The 20,313-nt window shown below is 45.1% G+C and overlaps 1 protein-coding gene across 1 annotated transcript; it reads left to right on the top strand.

The window, feature by feature from the left end:
* Positions 1-5,890: 5,890 nt before the first annotated feature.
* LOC120691031 (pyridoxine/pyridoxamine 5'-phosphate oxidase 1, chloroplastic-like) lies at positions 5,891-11,696 on the top strand. Its single transcript, XM_039973984.1, has 13 exons — positions 5,891-6,204; positions 6,303-6,341; positions 7,075-7,245; positions 7,330-7,435; positions 8,578-8,741; positions 8,849-9,091; positions 9,185-9,273; positions 9,381-9,431; positions 9,509-9,599; positions 10,056-10,160; positions 10,285-10,355; positions 11,060-11,155; positions 11,271-11,696. Exons 1-13 carry the CDS (start codon positions 5,896-5,898, stop codon positions 11,335-11,337), a joined length of 1,602 nt encoding a protein of 533 aa, XP_039829918.1. The 5' UTR covers positions 5,891-5,895; the 3' UTR covers positions 11,338-11,696.
* The last annotated feature ends 8,617 nt before the right edge of the window (positions 11,697-20,313 follow it).

The raw sequence follows: 20,313 nt of genomic DNA on the forward strand, positions 1-20,313 counted from the left end.
TCTCGTGCTCCGCACAAAGTACGGCGGCGAGGCATCGTAACCGCCTGGTAAAAGATCTTTTTACTAGGCGGGTGTCATCGAGGGGAAGGAACCGTCCCTCCGGGTTCTACGCGCCGGGCCCGGCCCGGCCCGCTCTGGATGGACGCCCACCACTGGGGTGTGGATGTCGTGGTGGGTCCTCTGGCCATGCCTGGCTGACGTCGCCAGCTGACGCGGCCAGTAGGCCCCGTCCTCCTTAACCTTGTATGGGTCCGGAGTTAGGGGACCCCCGTTCCCATTACGCTGACACACGCACAGCATAAGATGAAAATGAGAAGCTCAAGAAGTTGAAATGTAATTTATCTTTGATCTTGAGTATAAGTTTGATGTACTATCAAGAGAGATGCATCATAATGATCTTTGGTTTAGTCTCAGTGCTCAAATAACCTAAGTGAGTTGAGAGAGACACAAAAAGCCTCACGTGCACATTTGGCATTGATGCCAGTGCAAATCCGGAAGTTTCGGATTTGGCACATGTGGCACTAATGGCTAATTGGTTTGAAAACTCGGAGGTTCTGGCTAATTCGAAAGTTTCGGGTTCCAACTGTCACATAACGGCTACTTTCTTTGGGACCGGCTATTTATACCCCTCAGCCCCGTCCTTGGTGGGTTGCTGTTCTAGGCTCTATTATGTTGGTTGCTGGTCGTCCAAAGAAACTTGGTAGCCATTGTTGAGCTCTACCCAACCTCTCTTTGTGAGATTGTGTGATTAGAGTATATCCTTGAGTTGGGTTGGGAGAGAGAGAGTGGTTGAGAGCACTAAAGAGCACATCAAACCTTGAGCACTTGAGTTTAGCCGAGATTTGTGTGATTCACATTTGTTACTCTTGGAGGTGAGCCTCCTAGACGGTTAGGCGTCGTCAGCTAGCTCCCAAGATTGTGGTGAGCAGCGGCAAGTTTGTTGCAGCACCGATCTTGTGCCACGAGGACGCATGGTCATATAGTGGAAGGAGAAAATAGCTTGACCTAGTGGTCGCCATAAGCTTCCTCAACGGAGACTAGAATTCACACATGGGTGTGCGGGGTGAATTTGAACTTCGGTAAAAATAAATTCTTGTGTTCATTACATTTACATTTGCTTTGTGGATTTGAGGAGCTCTCCATTAGACACTTTTGTCTTGGAGAGATTGTTGTTTTGTGTGTGCATGATCTTTGTGAACTTGCTCAAGAAACTTCACTGAGAAGACTCTACAATTGGGGTTTGAACTCGTATTAGTTTACACGCACTAGGTTTATTGTGTTCACTCTGCTCTGTGTGAATCCGGACGTTCCGGTTTGGTAAACCCGGAAGTTCCGAGTTCACCTATTGTCCTCTGCCGGATTTGCAAACCTGGAAGTTCCGGGTTTGGCAAACAGAGAATTTAATCCGCTGCATTTGAGTGAAAATTTGTAGGTGTGCCTATTCACCCCCCCCCCCTCTAGGCGACTTCACGATCCTCTAACGGCGTCTTCCTCCATAGTTGAAGAAGCCCCTGCCGCGTTGAGGGTGATGCACTGGAGCTTGGAGGAGTGCGTCCATCAGTCGACGAAGGTGTCGTGCAGGGAGGTTTCTAGGGAAAGAGGAACCAACTTCAAAGGAAGTTGATCTACGGGCCATACTTACCCTTGCAAAACAGGTAACCTCTTGCTTGCTCAATTGATGAGTTTTTACCATTAGGTTTTTCTAATACAAAGTTTCTAATGAGACAATGTTTAATGCAAGCATATGCCTTATCTCATGTTTTCCCCCACCGGGTTTTTTCTAGAGATAAAATCAAGGCATGGATTACTCCTTACACTTGCAGGTACATGATAGAGTAATCACCAGACATATTATTCCTATTTTTTCGCACAGGGTTTTTAAAGGAATTTATTCACATGTTGATCTCAAGATGGATTCGATCAAAAGGGGGAGTGTTACAATATCTTTATTTGATCTCATCAAATAGCAGTTACAATGGAGACCATAAAGACATGGTTAAGGCCAGGCTAACAGCTATGTTTCATGGTAATAAATCAATTTTATTTATGCTATTACACAGTAAATGAATGAGTTCGATTCCTGAAATTAGTGACCTTGTAAATCTCCCTATATATGTGTAATCCTGAGATCAATGAAATTCAGCCATTGTCACTATTCTATTGTCTCCACAATTTTACTCCTAACATTATAGATGCAAACAGAGCAAATTTGTATTGCCTCTGAGTGTAATGGCCAGGGGATAACCCTCGCCGATAGCTGACAACAGAGGAAGTTGTGTTCGCAGCAGTTGAGGAAGGGAAACGGATCTCCAGTGCCATTGAAAGTTGGAAAATCCAACTTGTCAAGCATGTGTTGCCGAAGGGGCCCTCCTTGCGTTGCTGGAGAAGCTCTGGACCTTGGGCGTGCAGGGTCATCTGCTTCTGCGCATGCTCCATGCGTCCGAGCCGATCTTTAAGTGTGGATAGGACGTCAAACTTCTTGAGTAGGCCTGCGATGAGCTCTCGGTGTTCCTTCTCCGCCGCCACCAAGAACTCGGCCGTGGCCTTGTCTTGGGAGTCGGATCCCTGGTTGTCTGATACCAATGTAATGGACAGGGGATAACCCTCGCCGATAGCTGACAACAACGGGAGAAGATCAAGTCTTCTCTGCCCTGCACTTATAGGAGCTGAGAGAGGCAAGGAAGACACTTGTATATTTATTGATCACGTAGTGTTTACATGGCTGGGCATATAAAGCCCGCATTGCAACCCCACGCCAAGCCTAACAAACCAAATCTATCTGACTACCCCAATCTGCTAACAAAAATCATCTCCTCATCTTAACTAACTGAACTAATCCAAATGACAACCAAATCTAACCTGGTAAATATCCTAGGATACACGTGGCTTAACCGGCCACCTTCTTTGGGCGCCGAGCATCATGTTTGCCCACATGACACTGAGGTTTTGATGCAAAGATTTTTTGTAGGCAACAACTTGTGTGCTCTCCAATTTGTCCTTCAGAGATGGTGATCGGCAAGAAATAAATCCAAGGCTGGGGAGAGAATGTATGGAGCTGCATATGCAAGTTCCTCAGTAACGTACCACTTACTAGAATTTGGAAACTTAAATCTGAACTATAGAGAATAGATTCAGGACCAAGCTAAATGGAGTCTACTAGACGAGGGAACATACAAGATCGACAGTGGCGGAGCTCCCCATGCAGCACGGTGGGGCAGCTGCCCCACCTACTGCTGGAGTAGCCCTCTAGGACCCTTGTCTTCCTCCCTTCCGGCTTGGAGGTGAGCCGACGAGCAATGGAGCGGCGCCAGGGTGGCGTCCGTCATCTCCGACTCTCCGTGACGAGTGGCAGAGCAGGCAAGTGGAAAAATCTCCATGACGAGAGCAGAGGCGCCCTGGTCGACCGGCCCCGCCCTCGAGCTGCGCGGCACCGCCCCAAGCGCCGGCGGGAGGCTGCTCTGGTAGAGGAGGAGTTGGTGGGGGAGGTTGGTCGCAGCGATGCCGGCGAGCCGACGAGCGTAGACCACCGCCGCAGCGCTCCGCCTCCGTGCTCTAGCCCGTCGGGCCACCACCCATTGCTGGTGCGTGCCGCGCCATGCCGCCGTCCATTGCCGCAGCGCTCCGCGACGCCGCTGCCCACCGCCGGTGCACGCTGGCGCCACACCGCAGGTAAGCTTCCGGCGACGCCGAGGACGACCAGCGAGGCGGTGGCCTTGCCTTTCCTAGCTGCCCCAGCTAGAATTTTGGGCGAGCTCCGCCGCTGAAGATCGATATTGACGCAACTCCCCCTCCCAAGGAGGTGAATGGAGTTAAGGTTTTGTGGCGATAGATACTCTGGTTATGACATAGTTCTAACTGGAGCCCTGGAGTTTATATATGAGTTTGTAACGGGTGACATGCCTAGATAGATTGTTGTTTAATGGAAGTGATCTTGTATGGAAAATCTAACTGCTTCATTTAAGATGCAAGAGAAAAGGCAAACAACGCAGCATGTAAATGTGAACAACAGAACAACATAACATATATATGATTACTTTCATGTATTTCTATACCAGAAATGCTTTATTCTATATTCCAGAGTAAAAGTGTATAAGAGCATCTCCAAGAGTTTCCCATCCCAAATTGCCATTTTTTTTCAAAAATAGAAAAAAAATGTTCTCCAACAGTTCCCCATCCCAGGTTGCCATTTATGCCAAGTTCGGAAAAAAAAGAGCCTCCGCGCGCGTATATATGCGCACTCGTATCCGCGGCGCATCCGTCCGTATCAGAAGAGGTGGAAGGGCATAAAAATAATTTTGTTTCTGTCTCAGGATTCCTGATGTAAGTTTTGATGAGGTGGAATGGCATAAACATAATTTTATTTCTCTCTCAGGTTCTTAATATAAGTTATATCTGGGTTTGGCAAGTGAATTATGTCAAACTATTGGAGATGAGTTTTTTTTACTTGGTATATTTTTTTAGAAGTTGAGAGCATCTGCAAAAGTTTGCCATATTTTACTTTGCATATCTTGTGTTTTGCCAACTTTTAAAAAGATATGCCAAATAAAAAAAGAGCTTATCTCCAACAGTTTAGCATAATTCACTTGCCGAATTCAGATCTAACTTACATCAGGAACCCTGAGAGAGAAACAAAATTATATTTATACCCTTCCACCCCTGAGAGAGAAACAAAATTATATTTATACCCTTCCACCTCTTGAAAACTTAAACCAGGAACCCTTCTCTGTTATTTATTTCTTTTTTCACCCTCCCACCTGACTAGAAACCACGATGTCAACCGCGTGCCGCGCGTATATATTTACGCTCTGGAGGCTGGTTTTTCCCAAGTTGCCAAAAATTGCCAAGTCTTTTGCCAAACTGTTGGAGGAGTATTTTTAACGTTTTTGACAAAAATCAAAGATGGCAACTCGATTTGCCAAACTGCTGAAGATGCTCTGACAAAATATAAGATTTGCCAAGTAAAATTTGGTAAATTCTTGGAGATGCTCTAACAAAACTATTTTCGAGGGCTTCTCTAAATGGGCCATATTCATAGTGATATTTTTCTTTTTAAGTTATACTATGTTCCAGAATTAACAGACATTAGACACAAATATAATCCAAAGTTGTTAAGAATCTTTTCAAAATACGTGCGACACGCACACGTGCACCTAACTAGTTTTACAATAAAGAATTTGACACCCACACAAATCCCTTGCGTCTACCAGTGGTGTCGAGAGTGCTAGTACAAAAACTGAATGTTTGCTCTTTTTAAGTTATACTATGTTCCAGAATTAACAGACATTAGACACAAATATAATCCAAAGTTGTTAAGAATCTTTTCAAAATACGTGCGACATGCACACGTGCACCTAACTAGTTTTACAATAAAGAATTTGACACCCACACAAATCCCTTGCGTCTACAAGTGGTGTCGAGAGTGCTGGTACAAAGACTGTTTGGTTTGCAGTATACTAATGAATAGTGACAGTTTGACCATTAATTACAATATCAAATAAAGACAGTTTACAAAAACAACTTCAGAACTCCCGTGTCAGTGACCCTGAAAAATCTAATGATGTTTTTGACCGTGCGATTAGAGGATGGTTAATGTAGCATAACTGTAGTAAATCAGCGATTAATTAATATCATTATATTCGCCATAAAAAATTACACATATCCCTAAAAAAATTTGTAAATAAACTTTATTCAGTTTTTCATACGAGAAAGATTTTCTTTAGTGCTAGAATTGTAGTGCCAAAACAAGGCCATACGAGGACGCCACACGCCACGTTACCGCTCGCCTTAGCATAAACCATACCACAGTTGCCGCCAGTCGGCCGAGTCGCAGAGCAGATGCTGGCCGTCGCATCCAGAACCCGATACAAATCGGCCACCACCATCCTCTCCCCTGCTATGCCATTCCTCCTCACCACCGCTACCGCCACCAGCACCACCAGCCCCCGCCCTCTCTTCCCCTCCTCCCCTCGCCGCCAAAACCCTACCACCCCCCACCTCCGCCCCCCGCCTCCAGCCCGCCGCCTCCCCGGATTCCCCGCCGCCGAGCCGGGCGCCCCCTTCCTCCCCCACCCGCCGAGGCGAGGCATGGCGTCGCTGGCGGCCGCGGCCGCCGCCGCGGAGGTGACGCACCTCACGCAGCGCGACGCGGCGGAGATCGACGAGCACCTCATGGGCCCGCTCGGGTTCATAGTCGACCAGCTCATGGTCAGGGGACCCTCCCCTGTTGCTGTTCCTTCGCCCTTAGGTTGTTGTGTGGGGGACGGACGGATTGGTGCTGATCGTCTGGTTGGTTGTCTTTGCAGGAGCTCGCTGGGTTGAGCGTCGCGGCGGCCGTTGCGGAGGTAAGGGCGTCGGGCACGGCGTTTGCCATGCTTTTTCCGTTTTTGTAATGATTGGTCCTCAGCATCTCGGGCGATTTAGCGGATCGGCCAAAATGTTCATGCCCCTGCATCGTTGTTGATAGTAGTGATAGTCGTTAATTGTGTTTAGTTCTGGTAAACTAGAGGCTTCTTTAGTGTTAACAAATTGTATGTTATCCATGCCGTCACTTGATTGTAATCTACTACCTGAACTTGATCGGGTCGACAGGTAGTTATGTTAGGGGTTTGGCACTATCGAGGCCTCTTTATCTATGCTATGGTGGAATACAGTGGCAATGTTTCCATGGTTCATGTGCTACTCTGCAAGCTAGTTTCAAGATCAAAATTGTCAGGACTCAAGTTTAGCTGAATGTTTGCTCTGGATGAATAAGATTGAAAGTGGAATCTCCTGTTAATTGATTCGAGATATCATCTACTGCTACTATAATGCTACCTAAAAAGTGGATGCAACAACTCATGACTGCACTAGCTTAGTATTTGTGAACTTTCTACTAAACACATTCGAACTTAGGAGCTAATAAAGTTCTATACAATGCGATCACTATACAATGTGTAGTATTTTTTTCTGTAGGAGCTAGCATTTCTGTGCCTGCATATGTTAATTTTTTATTATTTTTCTTCTTAAACCAAACCTTTTTCAAGGTTTCTGCCTGCACACTTAACAGTTTCTGAAAGAGTTCATCCATCAACACAGGTTTACAAGTTGAGTGAAGAACATACAAGCGTCCTTATCATCTGTGGTCCAGGGAATAATGGCGGTGATGGTCTGGTAGCTGCTCGTCATCTTTATCACTTTGCATATAGGCCCTCTGTTTGCTACCCTAAGCGTACGCCCAAGCCTCTGTATTCTGGCCTTGTTACTCAGGTAAACTATTACATCTCCATTTTCTTGGGATGCTGTATGGTTCCTTGTTTTCCAATATAAACTGAACATTCTTGTGTTTGTTAGCTTGAATCACAGTCGATCCCATTCATACCGGCTGAAGACCTACCTCATGACTTATCAAGGGAATTTGATATTATTGTTGATGCAATGTTTGGTTTCTCGTTCCATGGTAAATTTGCGTTTTAACCTTCCTTGCTGCTCTAGCTTTTGTTCACTGATTTTAATGTGAAGCTTCTGCGGGAGATTAATAGTTTCCCTGTTGCTACCTAGACTTATTCCTTGTGAAGTTTCCACATAATATGATTTCTAAAAAAGGGTTATAGATTCTCAATCAAACTACAATATTGCTGTTCCCTCATTAACAGAGTTGAGAAATTGAATTTCAGCATGGAAAACAAGTTAGACGTGTCTTAAGCAGACTGTGCCAAAGGGTGCTAGGTCAGCTGGTCTAGTCACTCCGGCGGCACCCCCAGGTCCTGAGTTTGAATCCCAGTGGGAGCGAATTTCAGGCTGGGGGTAAAAAAAATCCCCTCACCTGCCCCCGCAACCTACACATGGCAAGCGGTCCGATTGGACGGCCCGTTCTCACGCGGGAGACGGCTCAGGTATCTGGCGGCCGGTGTATGTGCAGGGGCAGGGGTTCGCCGATTTTCTCGGCTTGCGTGAGAAGGCCTCTTCTTACATGCAATGCCCGGGGGACGGCTTGCCCCACGCGGGTCGAGTTTTTTCTTAAGCAGACTGTCAAAGTGATAGTTATTCTTTCAGCTAAAACAAGAATGTTTCTTGAAATGGAAAATGCAGTTACTGAATGCTGTCAGATTCTGAGTGAACTCATTAACAACACCATTTTTGGGGAGTGTTACATGGACACGGGTGCGGGTGTCAGTGTCCGACTCGGGTGCGGGTGTCCGATTCGTTAGAATTTTTGGGGACACGGCAAATAACACTTGGAATCCGACACGGGTGTCGGAATCCGACACGGGTGCGGGGTATCCGACTCGGCAAAAAAATTAAGACATGGGTGTCCGGGTAACACATCAACAGGCTGGATTCTTGTTCTTTTCATACAAGTTTTTTGGACTGGGTAATAAGCATAGTTTACAGAGCAACCATGGCCTATTTTATTGTGTAATTTTAACAAATCAAGAACAGGTTGCTAATTAAGAATATGCTGTCGGTGCTATCATTTAGAGTAAATTGAATCATATTGAACTCTCAAAAAAGAGTATGCAATCGTATTCCTAACATGCATCGATTGTGATTCTCATTTTTTACTTATGTTTTTGCCTTTTTCTGTGCAAATATTTACAGGAATACCTAGACCACCCTTTGATGATCTTATCCAAAGGCTTGTTTCATTGAGTGTTATTAGAAATTCAGATAAAAAACCAGCAATTGTTTCTGTTGATATTCCTTCTGGATGGCATGTTGAAGAGGGAGATGTTGATGGAGGAGGGATTAAACCTGATATGCTGGTTAGCATCCTACTTAGAAGATTTCTGGATTAAAATTCTTCTATAAACATAAGACATGCTGTTTGAAAATTCCAAAGTTCATCTTTTAGTACCTGCGGTGTGTCTAGGTGTCACTGACTGCCCCGAAGCTCTGTGCAAAAAAGTTCACTGGCCCGCACCATTTTCTTGGGGGTAGGTTTGTTCCCCCACCTATTTTGAGCAAATATGGACTTAAGCTTCCTCCATACCCTGGCACATCGATGTGCGTGAGAATTGGAAAAGCTCCATCTGTTGACATTTCATCTCTCAGGGAGAACTATATTTCCCCAGAACTTCTTGAGAGTCAAGTGATGCCTGATCCATTTGATCAGGTATGGTCAACTGGAAGAAACTTTGAAAATATCCATTTTTCTTCTTGGAGCAACCTTATATTGTTAACAAATGTTTCTTTCATATGTCTGTAGTTCCTTAGATGGTTTGATGAAGCAGTCACGGCTGGCCTGCGTGAGCCCAATGCTATGGCTTTAACAACTGTCAACAAGGAGGGAAAACCGTACGGCTATTTGTTCTTCTAACATATTTCTTCCAGCTAAGCTGGTTACGTCTTCTTGTAGCAGAAACTTGGAATGATAATTGCTTGTCCTGTTGTTTTGTGTGCAGTTCTTCAAGAATGGTTCTTTTAAAGGGTGTTGATAAGCAGAGATTTGTTTGGTATGTGACAGACACATTATTGTCCCAGTGAAATACTATAGAATTTTTTAGACATGGTTTGATAGTTTCTTGTACAGGTACACAAATTATGGCAGCCGGAAGGCGCATGACTTATCTGAAAATCCTAACGCAGCACTCCTTTTCTATTGGAATGAGATGAACCGTCAGGTGAATTAACCAATCCCGACATTATTTGAAAGGACAGTTTCTGCCATCTGCAGTATCACATAGTAACTAGCAAAGGTAAAACTCCAACCAGGCTAACAGAACAAAGATATAATACGTCAACGGTCAACCCTTCTCCAACAGATTATGCTACTCCTTTTCAAAATCATTAATAATGTGTGGTGTTAAATGTGTCAAACAAGATCTCATTACCATTTTATCAGAATCTGGTTTGTTACTCCTAGTTAGGTCAGTTCATTTAGGAATTTCCGTTTTTGTGCATTTTTGCCTTTCTGAACCCGTTTCATGTAGTGGTAACTCTTAACTATTGACTGGGTTTCAACTACACTGATGCATCCTGTAATTTTCATTCACGAAAGTACATTGAATGAGCCATGTTGCAAAACTGGGGTTATAAAAAGGTTTGCATGCTCTAATTGGCAGTCATGGGGGATGTAGGTAAGAGTTGAAGGATCAGTTGAGAAGCTTCCAGAAGAAGAATCAGAGAAATATTTCCACAGCCGCCCACGAGGAAGTCAGCTTGGTGCCATAGTCAGCAAGCAGGTAGGTGCTGTGCTAGTTTGGGATTGCAAGCTTAAACTTATTGTTTCCATGTCTTTCGCTCGAAAGATTAAATGGAAGTTGATCTGCCAAGAAGAAAAAGCAAATTAACCATTCTATTCAACAGAGTACCTTCATAGCTGGAAGGGAGGTCCTTCAACAGGTGTACAAGGAATTGGAGCACAAATATTCTGATGGGTGAGTTTAACGTGTCAATGGCATCCATATTTATTATCCATTGCACTTTTTTTTGTTTGTTTCTTTCCTTTTGCTTTTCTTGCCATGAAAATTCCATTTTCGCTGCTTTGTTTGCTCGCAATTCGTTTGTAGCGGCAACAAAACTTTTGTATTACTTTCAAATTTAGAAGGCAATGAGCAACCTAATACTAATAAAGTCAGTTTGACAAATAGCAGCTATCATAATCAAGTTCTGATTGTTATTTGTGAGCATGAACTTATGAAACAGACTAACACCATAACCATAAAATAACTCTACCGTGAAATGTCTGCACCTTCCTGGCCATATCCTTTATTGATCAACAGTAAACCACAATAATTCTGCATTGCAAGTGTGAACATTGTTGTTTACCCTCTTTCCAAGGATTAGAGGGAGAGGGATTCCCTTAAACTCTTACTACAGAATTGTGCTATGTGGATTGGAGGACTACATCTAAACCTCTCCAGAGAGATGCTGCTAGCGTTAGTGTGATAGGCTTGGTATGAAAAATCAAATACTCTATTAGTCTATTAGATGCCGATAACAGCAGTTGGCACCTCAATCAAAGCCTCTAAACTTTACACACATTTGATTACCTGAAAAATGTTAGCTATGGAATCGTGGAATTGGCTATGTTCTCTGAAGTCTTAGATAATAATCCCCTTGCTGTGTTCTGTAACTGCAGTAGCTTGATCCCAAAACCTGAATACTGGGGCGGCTACAGATTGACACCAACACTTTTTGAGTTCTGGCAAGGCCAACAGTCTCGGTTGCATGACCGGTATGTTACGTACATCCTTTATTTCATCATCCGGCTTTTCCCCTCTAAAAAGCCTCTATGCCACTGAACACGGCAGCACACATGTACTTAACTTGTGATACCTTGATGTAAACAGGCTACAATACTCACAGCGAGAAGTAGATGGGAGTACAGCGTGGCACATCGAGAGGTTTTCCCCTTGACTGTTAACATGCCAGTGCTTTGGTTATAGGCTTCATCTTATCACCAGCATTCAAATCTTCTCCAGCTGCAAGATGTGCAAATTGCCCCATGATGTGAGCATTGCGATTAGGTCCCGTGTTTGAGAGCCAGAAGCTCTGTTTACATGCCAGCTTCATGGTTAGGTCCCTTGGTTATCATGGTGAACTGAATGAGTGGATGTGCTTTATAAAGCCAGCCATTCTTTATTTTACCCCTTTCATTTTGTTTTTTCTTTCGTAAATACCAGGTATGCAAATGTCATCTACCGTCATCGTATTGTTTGTAACGGTCAGCATGGAGCTGATGATGATGAATAAAGCTGGCGTCAAGAAAACATCTATCACTGCAGTGTGGTGATACGGTGTGTTTAATAAGAGTCCCCCCCCCCCCCCTCCCCCAACCCCTAAAGAAGATGCGTACGTTACAAAAAAAAATCCATACGTTAGAGATCTTCAGCAATAGTTTCTACTTTTGATTTCTACTTTTTTGAGTAGGAGCTCCTATTTTTTAGGGCTATAATGTTTTAGCTAACTCTAGCAACAGTCCCTATATTTTAGACTCTCTGCACCGGATACTGCAAACAATCTGCTACGCCATCTTGCTGGATCGGTTTTGAGGTAAAAACCCTACAACGGGTACTCTAAAGGCATCCGGTACCATCGCATACGTCCGCCCATTCGCAATTCCCAGGGGAGGAAGCAGAGTGAGGGGGCGGGAGGAGGAAGGAGGGGCGGAGGGCCATGGGAGGGGGAGGAGGAGGGGGTGGATGGCCATGGTGCCATGGCCTCCGCCGCGCGGGCCTCTACGCCATCATCCCTCAGCCAGCACCGCCGCCATGGGAGGGGGAGGGACGGGAAGAAGGCGGATCCATGCCGCCAGCCACCGCGGAGAGGGCTCTGCGCGCCTGCCATGACCGCTTTGTGCGCACGCCGCCGCAGCTCGCGTTCCCACCGTGGCCGCTCCGCGCGCCCGCCGAGGCCGCTCCGCGGGCGCGCCGCCGCATGCCGCGACGCCGCGCGCTCTCCGGCCGTCGTGCGCCCGTGTGAGGCCCCGCGCAGCCGCGAGACCCGTCGCCAGCCTCGAACTTGCCACTCAGCAGCCCACCTCCGCCATGTCGCCGCCCCCGCCACCGTCGCGCACGCTCACCGCGGCCGGCGCGCCGGGGCCGGGGCGAGGAAGGAGGAGGCCGCGGCAGGAGTTCGAGGAGCTTGGCGCGGCAAGGGAGGAGGGAGGGGAGTCGGCGCGGTGAGGGAGGACATCCTGCGCCGGCGAGGGAGTGGGAGGGAGCTCGAGGCGGTGGCGGATCCGGCCGCCCTCGAGCCACGCGCGGCGAGGCAGTCGAGGGGAGGGAGGAGGCGGCGCCGTCGAGGGGAGGGAGCTCCGGCCGGGAGGAGGAGGCGCGTGCGGGGCCCCTATTCGATGCATCCCGCCATGGCGCGCGGGGGAGCTCGGGCGGCCCGCCATGGCGCGTCGTGGAGCTCAATGCGGCCCGCTATGCCGCGCACGCGCAGAGCCCCTTACGCCGCGAGGGAGGGAGGGAGGGAGGCGGCACCGGGGACGGAGGCGGAGGCGCGGCACCGGGGAAGGAGGAGGCGGCCAGCACTTCCGAGGTGGAGGGGGAGAGAGAGAGAGAGAATGGGAGGGAGGGAGCGTTGGTGGGGGTTAAAAAAATCTGACCCGTGGGACCCACGGGTGGTAGTTGGTATAGAGGATGAATATAGAGGATGAATAAGTGCAGAGAAACTGAGTATAGAGTAGAGAATCTTGGTAAACAGGCAAGAATATTCCTTTTATAGGATGGATTTAGAGTACGATGAGTGTGGACAGCCTTAGCCCTACTCACTTGTGACAGGTGAGATCTACCCATCAGGGTCTCAACAAAATTATTTTTCCTTCCCAAAGCGATTCCCCTCGCTCCCTACGGCGGGGGCGTGGAGCAGAGGCGGCGCCGCTGGCCCGACCCGCTATGGGATGCAGAGGGGCGGGGGCGGGGGTGGGCGCGCATGAACCGGCTCGGTGGCACCATGCTCGGCAAAGGCCACGCGGGCCGGTGGCGCCATCCTCGGTGGAGGGCGAGCTGCATTAGTGATGCAGAGAGGGAGGAGCGAGTGGAGGCGGCAGCTGATCTTGCCCGCGGTTGCCGCCATTTATGCTGTGGACACGAGCAGGCGTAGCGGGGGGAGGAGAGGGATGGCCACCGGAGGCGAGAAGGGTGGCAGTGGCGCATATCCAGCTCAGGGATGGCCGGTGGAAGCCACGATCGAGCGTAGCCATGGCCGACAGCAGCTTGGAGCAGCGGCAGCTCGGGGGAGCCAGCTGCTTGGACAACCGGAAGGAGAGGACAAAGGGTAGGTAGGTGGCGGAGGGGAGCCACAGCTCGGACTGTAGCTCAGGGCGATGGCAGCGCGGGGCGGACCACGGCGGTAGTTCAGGGGCGGCGGAGTGCTTGAGCTTGGTGGTGGGGGCGGTGAGATGCTCGAGCTCAAGCTCTGCGAGGGTGAGAAACAGTAAGAAAAAAAAGTAGGGGCCTCGCGAGGGGTATGTGGAAGATGGGGCAAGAGGTCTAATTTGGGTGCCTCCCTACTTTAGCAACCTAAGTCGAGGCTCTACTGGAGCTGATTTTTTAGCTCTCAGTCCCTACTTTAAAAGTAAGAATTCTACTGGAGTTACTTTTAGAGGATCTTGTTTCGGGAGCGAGATCCTTTGTCGTACGTAAGAGGTCACTAATGTGTGGATGCGTCAGTGACTTGGGAGTATGGTAGAGGATCTCGTTCCCTTTGTAGCCTTTCTGCGCAAACGATGCGCATTGGAGCTGCTGCGTGACGGTATTTGGCATGCCCACAAGGTCATCTTCGTAGTGGGAAACTAGAAAGAATCTCAAAGGGTTAGGGTCCCACAGAAAATTTCACAATGGATTCTTTGAACTATTTGAATTCTTCGAAATTTCATATGGAGCCTTTTGGAGTGAATAAAGAAGTACTAGAATTCTAAATTCATATGGTATTTCGTTTGTTGCATATGAGGTTTAAAAGATCTTGAGCTCCATTTAATGTATACTTGTGTTAATATTCCTTCCTGAAGAATCATAAGTCATGTGTTCGGGAATTTTTTGGAAAAGTAACCGGCAAGAAAATCGTTGTGCATATAGTGATAGAGAAGAGATGACTTACAAATCAAAACAAACAACAAATAAAATAAAAATACAACACCCATGCAACAATCTCGACAACAAGGCAACCATCAAATAACAATATGAAGCCAACATAACCATAAATACTCCAGTTATCAAGCACACCCCGGCACATCATAGCAACAAGTATGAGGATGATAAAGTTTTCACAACGATGCTTCCAAGGAGAAAAAACAACACAAATGCCGTCAATGCCTACCACGACGGACCCAACAATCAATGAAGATTAGGGCCAAAACAATGGATTGGGTTGTATGCTTGGATTGGGCTGTATAATTGTGGACCTAAACTAACTGTGGTAGTGGATGTTAATGGGCCACGACTAGGGCCATGGCCACGATGGTCCTAGTGGCAGGCACCACTGATACCTACTGAAGATCTGGTACAAAAATTTTCAAATGAACCACCAAAGAGATGGAAGCACATCACAACAATATCACAAAACGAGAGATATAGCGCTAAAGGCATCACTATAACTATCTCGGTAGGAGTGGAGGAGAGCCTTTGCCAAAAAGCCTGCTAATGGTCTAAGACCCGGACCATAACCACCCGCAAACTATTTACTACTTGGCTCATTGATTGAACCCCACCACCCCCAAACAACATGCCTAAAAAACTGAGCCAAACCAATATCTTTGCATCTTTAAACCAAACCCAAACCAAACCAAACTACACTGCCAGCAAACACTTGCAGATAGAAGCATTGAATACCATATTCTTACAGAATGCCATATATAGATTTTTACAGATAATAAATTGAATCAAACGCTGCCAGCAAACATCAACAAATATGATTTGTGACCTTGTTCCTTGTTAAATCAACAAAAGACAACAAAGTTTACAAAAGCACTCACAATATCACTTGAAATCTAAAACTAAAAGATGAAATGCACGAACCATAACTCACATGCTAAAATTGGTTTTGAGTCACATTAAGTACATATGGAAAAAGTTCAGACATATTGATATTGTTGATGTTTCTTAGTCAGCATCCATTTCCTCAAAGTTGTCTGAGGCACAGTCTTGGCCTGCTCCAAAACAGATCATTTGGTACCTATATGATAGTATACGATAAGTTAGCAAACAAGGTCAGCTTCAAATTGACACAATGGATGAATAGAGGCCATTTTTCACTACTACAGAACATGGCTTTAGTAACACCAAATTGTGTTACTGTAGCTCCATAAAAGTATTACTAGGTCTCATAGTAACACATCCATTTAGCATTACTGTAGCTGATGTTACTACATTTTGATCAAATGGAACACAAGAAATGTACATCATAAGAAATCATATCCACCCAGACTTAATGTCTAAATACATGATGGAGGAAAATCCACGTGACTTGTGGAAAAATCTCAAGCAGCACTATGAACAGCAGAAAGCAATAATTCTACTTAAGGCAACTCATGAGTGGAACCACTTGCGCCTATAGGACTTCAAGACTATAGATGAATACAATCATGTTGTTCATAGGCTAAGCCAGAAACTCCGTTTTTGTGGGAAGCAGCCAACTGATGCCGAAAAGATAGAGAAGACATTGTTTACAATGCTTCCATCTGAAAGAATCCTCACACTCTCATACCGTGAGAAGAACTTTACAGATTATGCCTTACAGACATTGCGTCAGGCGGAGAAGAACCATGAGATAACTGTTTGGAACTCTCAGTAGCGCCCTTGCACCTCTGCTTGAAGTACATGCGAACATTAAGAAATCTAGCCAGAATGGGAAAACCCAGCCTGGAAGTTCATATGGCAAAGGCAAGCGCAAGAGAACCTGCAAGCCACGTGGCAAATTCTAGAAGGGGAAAGACATCTCTAAGCTAAAATCTGATAAGAACAACAAAACCGCTTGCTACAATTGTGGTTGCTACAATCATGTGGCAAAGAAGTGTCGGGCCCCGAAACATCTGGTGGATCTCTACATGCAATTTGCAGGTCATGCACAAAACAGTCAGAAGTTTGAAGCACACTTCGCCGCTCATGAGATGGAGACGGGCACTTCGGACCAAGTTCCACATGGAGCAGGGCCAAGCAACGCCATAACTTCACCACCTACCGAGGAGAAACCTCAGACCGTCGATGACATGCTCGTGGACAACACCAGTGATGTGCATGGAGATCTCATCTAGGCTCCAAAACACTTAGTCATTTCCTTTAAAATTGCAAGAAGTATTGTAATATAAACATGATGTTTCATCTTTTCATTTGCTTAGCTGGATTGTAACTAAGTACTATTTTAATTAATATCATCGGTGTGTTCTATATTTTTCATGAGTTTTTATTTAATTCTTAATTATATAAATCATTATGGGAGTCAGCCTAAATGGAGGAAGAGATGTACCTAGTGGATAGCTGTACCACTAATACTATACTTAGGGAAGTTAGATATTTCCAAACCCTTACAAAGAGGGAAGGAATGGTTCTTACCATCACTGAACGCGATGCTATGATATTAGCTTCTGGAAAGGCCACTATCACACTTCCAATGGGTACACAAGTACATATCGAGGAGGAATTATTGTATCCCGATTCAACTTGTACCCTACTAAGTTATAGAGATATCCGGAAAAATGGTATTCATATGGAAACACATGAAGAAAATAAAGAAGAATTTCTTCTTTTCACAAAGGATATCAGACAAGGCAAAGAGACACTAGAAAAGGTGCCTTCTTTCCTATCTGGATTGTACTACACCTACATCAAATTTGTACCATATGTTGCATACAAAATGATTTTTCAAAATGTTGACACATTCCAAACTTGGCATGACTGTCTTGGCCATCCCGAAATCGGGATGATGACAACAATCATAAGCAATTCAACGGGTCATGTTTGTGAGTGATAAGAAATTCCCACAATCATCAGATTTCATATGCACTTCATGTGCAAGTGGGAAATTAATTTTGAGACCCTCACATCTCAAAATACAAGCTGAACCACTCAAGTTCTTTGAACGCATTCAGGGAGACATATGTGGACCCGTTCAACCTTTGTCCACGCCATTTAGATACTTCATGGTCCTCATTGATACATGCACAAGATTGTCACATGTGTGCCTCTTATCGACGTGAAACCATGCATTTGCAAAGTTGATTGCACAAGTAATTCGACTTAGAGCATGTCAACCTGAACACCAGATAAAGTAGATCAGAATGGACAATGTGGCTGAATTTTCTTCCAAAGCCTTCAATGATTACTGTATGGCATTAGGAATTGAAGTACAACATTCAGTGCCGTACGTTCACACCCAGAACGATTTAGCAGAATCTCTCATCAAGAGAATAAAGCTCATCATTAAACCATTATTGCAAGATTGTAACTTCCAACAACTGCAGACTTGATACAATTGCATCCAACTGCATACCATTCAGCTTCCCTGCTGTAATTGGTTCATGGTGATCCTCCAAGTATTTTCCATCTGCGGAAATTCGGTTGCGCTGTGTACGTACCGATCTCACCACCAAAGCGTATTTCTATGGACTCTCATAGGAAATTAGGGATATACGTGGGATATTTATCTCCGTCAATCATTAAATACCTGGAGCCCCTCACAGGGGACCTATTCACTATCGAGTACGCAGATTGTATGTTCAATGAAGATCATTTCCTTGTGTTAGGGAAAGAATTCAAGTACCATATTGAATGCCAGGAAATTAATTGGGATTCCATTGACACCTTAAAGGTGGATCCACGTACCAAAGAAATTGAACTACAAGTTCAGAGAATCATTGAGTTGCAACACATTACAAATAATCTGCCAGACGCATTTACCAACACCAAAGGTGTCACAAAATCATCATTCCCCGCTAGGAATGTGGCAGAAAGAATAGAGATACCAAATAAAACTATTCATCTATCATCTCATGAAGAGAAAGGTAGAAGTACGGCTAATCCTAAAGCTGTGACTTCCCGTAAGCGCACCAGGAAACAGAGGAATGAACCCTCTGAACTGGCAAATGCAGCTCAACCACAAGTTGAGAGACACCAAGGGAATATACCAAATCCACATTCCACATCAATAGTGCACTCAAATCTTGATGATGGGACATCGGAACACCCTGACAATGTTGTATTGGGAAATACTGAACAATCAGAAGAGGTGCAAGAAATTTCCACCAATTATGTTTATTCTGGAGAATCATATAACAGAAAGACTACAATTGTCGATGTATATTTCGCGACATCAATTGCCGACAACCTTCAAAAAGATCCAAATCCTAAATCCATGGCAGAGTGCAAAAAGCACTCAAATTGGAACAAATGGAAGGAGGCAATTGAGACGGAATTGGCCTCCCTCACAAAAAGAGAGGTATTATCATCAGTAATACCTACACTTCCCAAAACCTTTCCTATGGGTTTCAAATGGGTTTTTGTCCAGAAACGGAATGAGAACAATGAGGTGGTGAGATACAAGGCGAGGCTTGTAGCACAAGGGTTCACGCAGTGACCCCGCATTGATTTCAATGAAATTTACTCTCCAGTAATGATTGGAATTACTTTCTGATACTTAATATCTCAGGCAATACAAAAGTGTTTATCTATACAGTTGATGGATGTCATGACCGCATACCTCTATGGGTCACTAGATTCAGAAATATACATGAAGGTTCTCGATGGAATCTCTGTACCGAATTCAAGCACCAACTGCAACATGTATTGTGTAAAGCTCAAAATATCTTTATATGGTCTTAAACAGTCGGGAAGAATGTGGTACAACCGGCTGAGTGAGTACCTTATTCAAAATGGCTATTCCAACAATGATGATTGCCCGTGCGTCTTTATCAAAAGATCCTCCACAGGATGCTGCATTATATCTGTGTGTGTAGATGATTTGAATATCATTGGCAACACCCAAGATATAGATGAAGTCCGCAATCACCTAAAGACGGGATTCAAATGAAGGATTTGGGTAAAACCAAATTTTGCTTAGGTTTGCAAATTGAGCACCTTCAATCTGGAATATTAGTGCATCAATCTATCTATGTCCAAAAAGTATTGGAGAAATTCAATATGGACAAATTATATCCAACTAAAACTCCCATGGTTGTTCGGTCTTTGGACTTAGAGAAAGATGCTTTCCGACCACGGGAGGAGGGAGAAGAGATACTGGGCCCTGAATATCCTTATTTCAATCTTATTGAAGCGCTAATGTATCTTGCAAATAGTACTAGACCCAACATTGCTTTTGCGGTGAGTCTATTAGCAAGGCATAGTGCTGCTCCAACAAAACGCCATTGGACTGGAGGAAAACAGATCCTCAGATATCTAAAACGGTTCAAAGGACCTTGGATTATTCTTTCAGAAGACTCAAAACTCCAGTCTGGTTGGATATACAGATGCTAGCTATATGTCTGATCCCCACAATGCCAGATGACATATAAGGTTCGTTTTCCTTCACTGAGGAACCACCATTTCATGGAAATCGTTCAAGCAAATGCTTGTGGCTACATCCACAAATCATTCTAAGATCATTGCACTTTATGAAGCCTCATGTGAATGTGTTTGGCTCCACAGGATGATAAATCACATAGAGCAATCATGTGGAATTGGTTCCATGAAAACACCCACTGTTATCTATGAGGATAATGGGGCTTGTAGATTCATACATGTTATATCAAGAGCAACATGACAAAAACACATCACTCCCAAGTTATTCTTTCCACATGAGCTTCAGCAAAGTGGAGAGATTAATGTCACGCAAAAAAAAATCTTGAGACAACCTCGCCGATATTTTCACCAAATCTCTACCAACCACCTCATTTGA

The sequence above is a fragment of the Panicum virgatum genome, chromosome 9N (assembly GCF_016808335.1).
Source record: "Panicum virgatum strain AP13 chromosome 9N, P.virgatum_v5, whole genome shotgun sequence".
Taxonomy (NCBI): Eukaryota; Viridiplantae; Streptophyta; class Magnoliopsida; order Poales; family Poaceae; genus Panicum; species Panicum virgatum.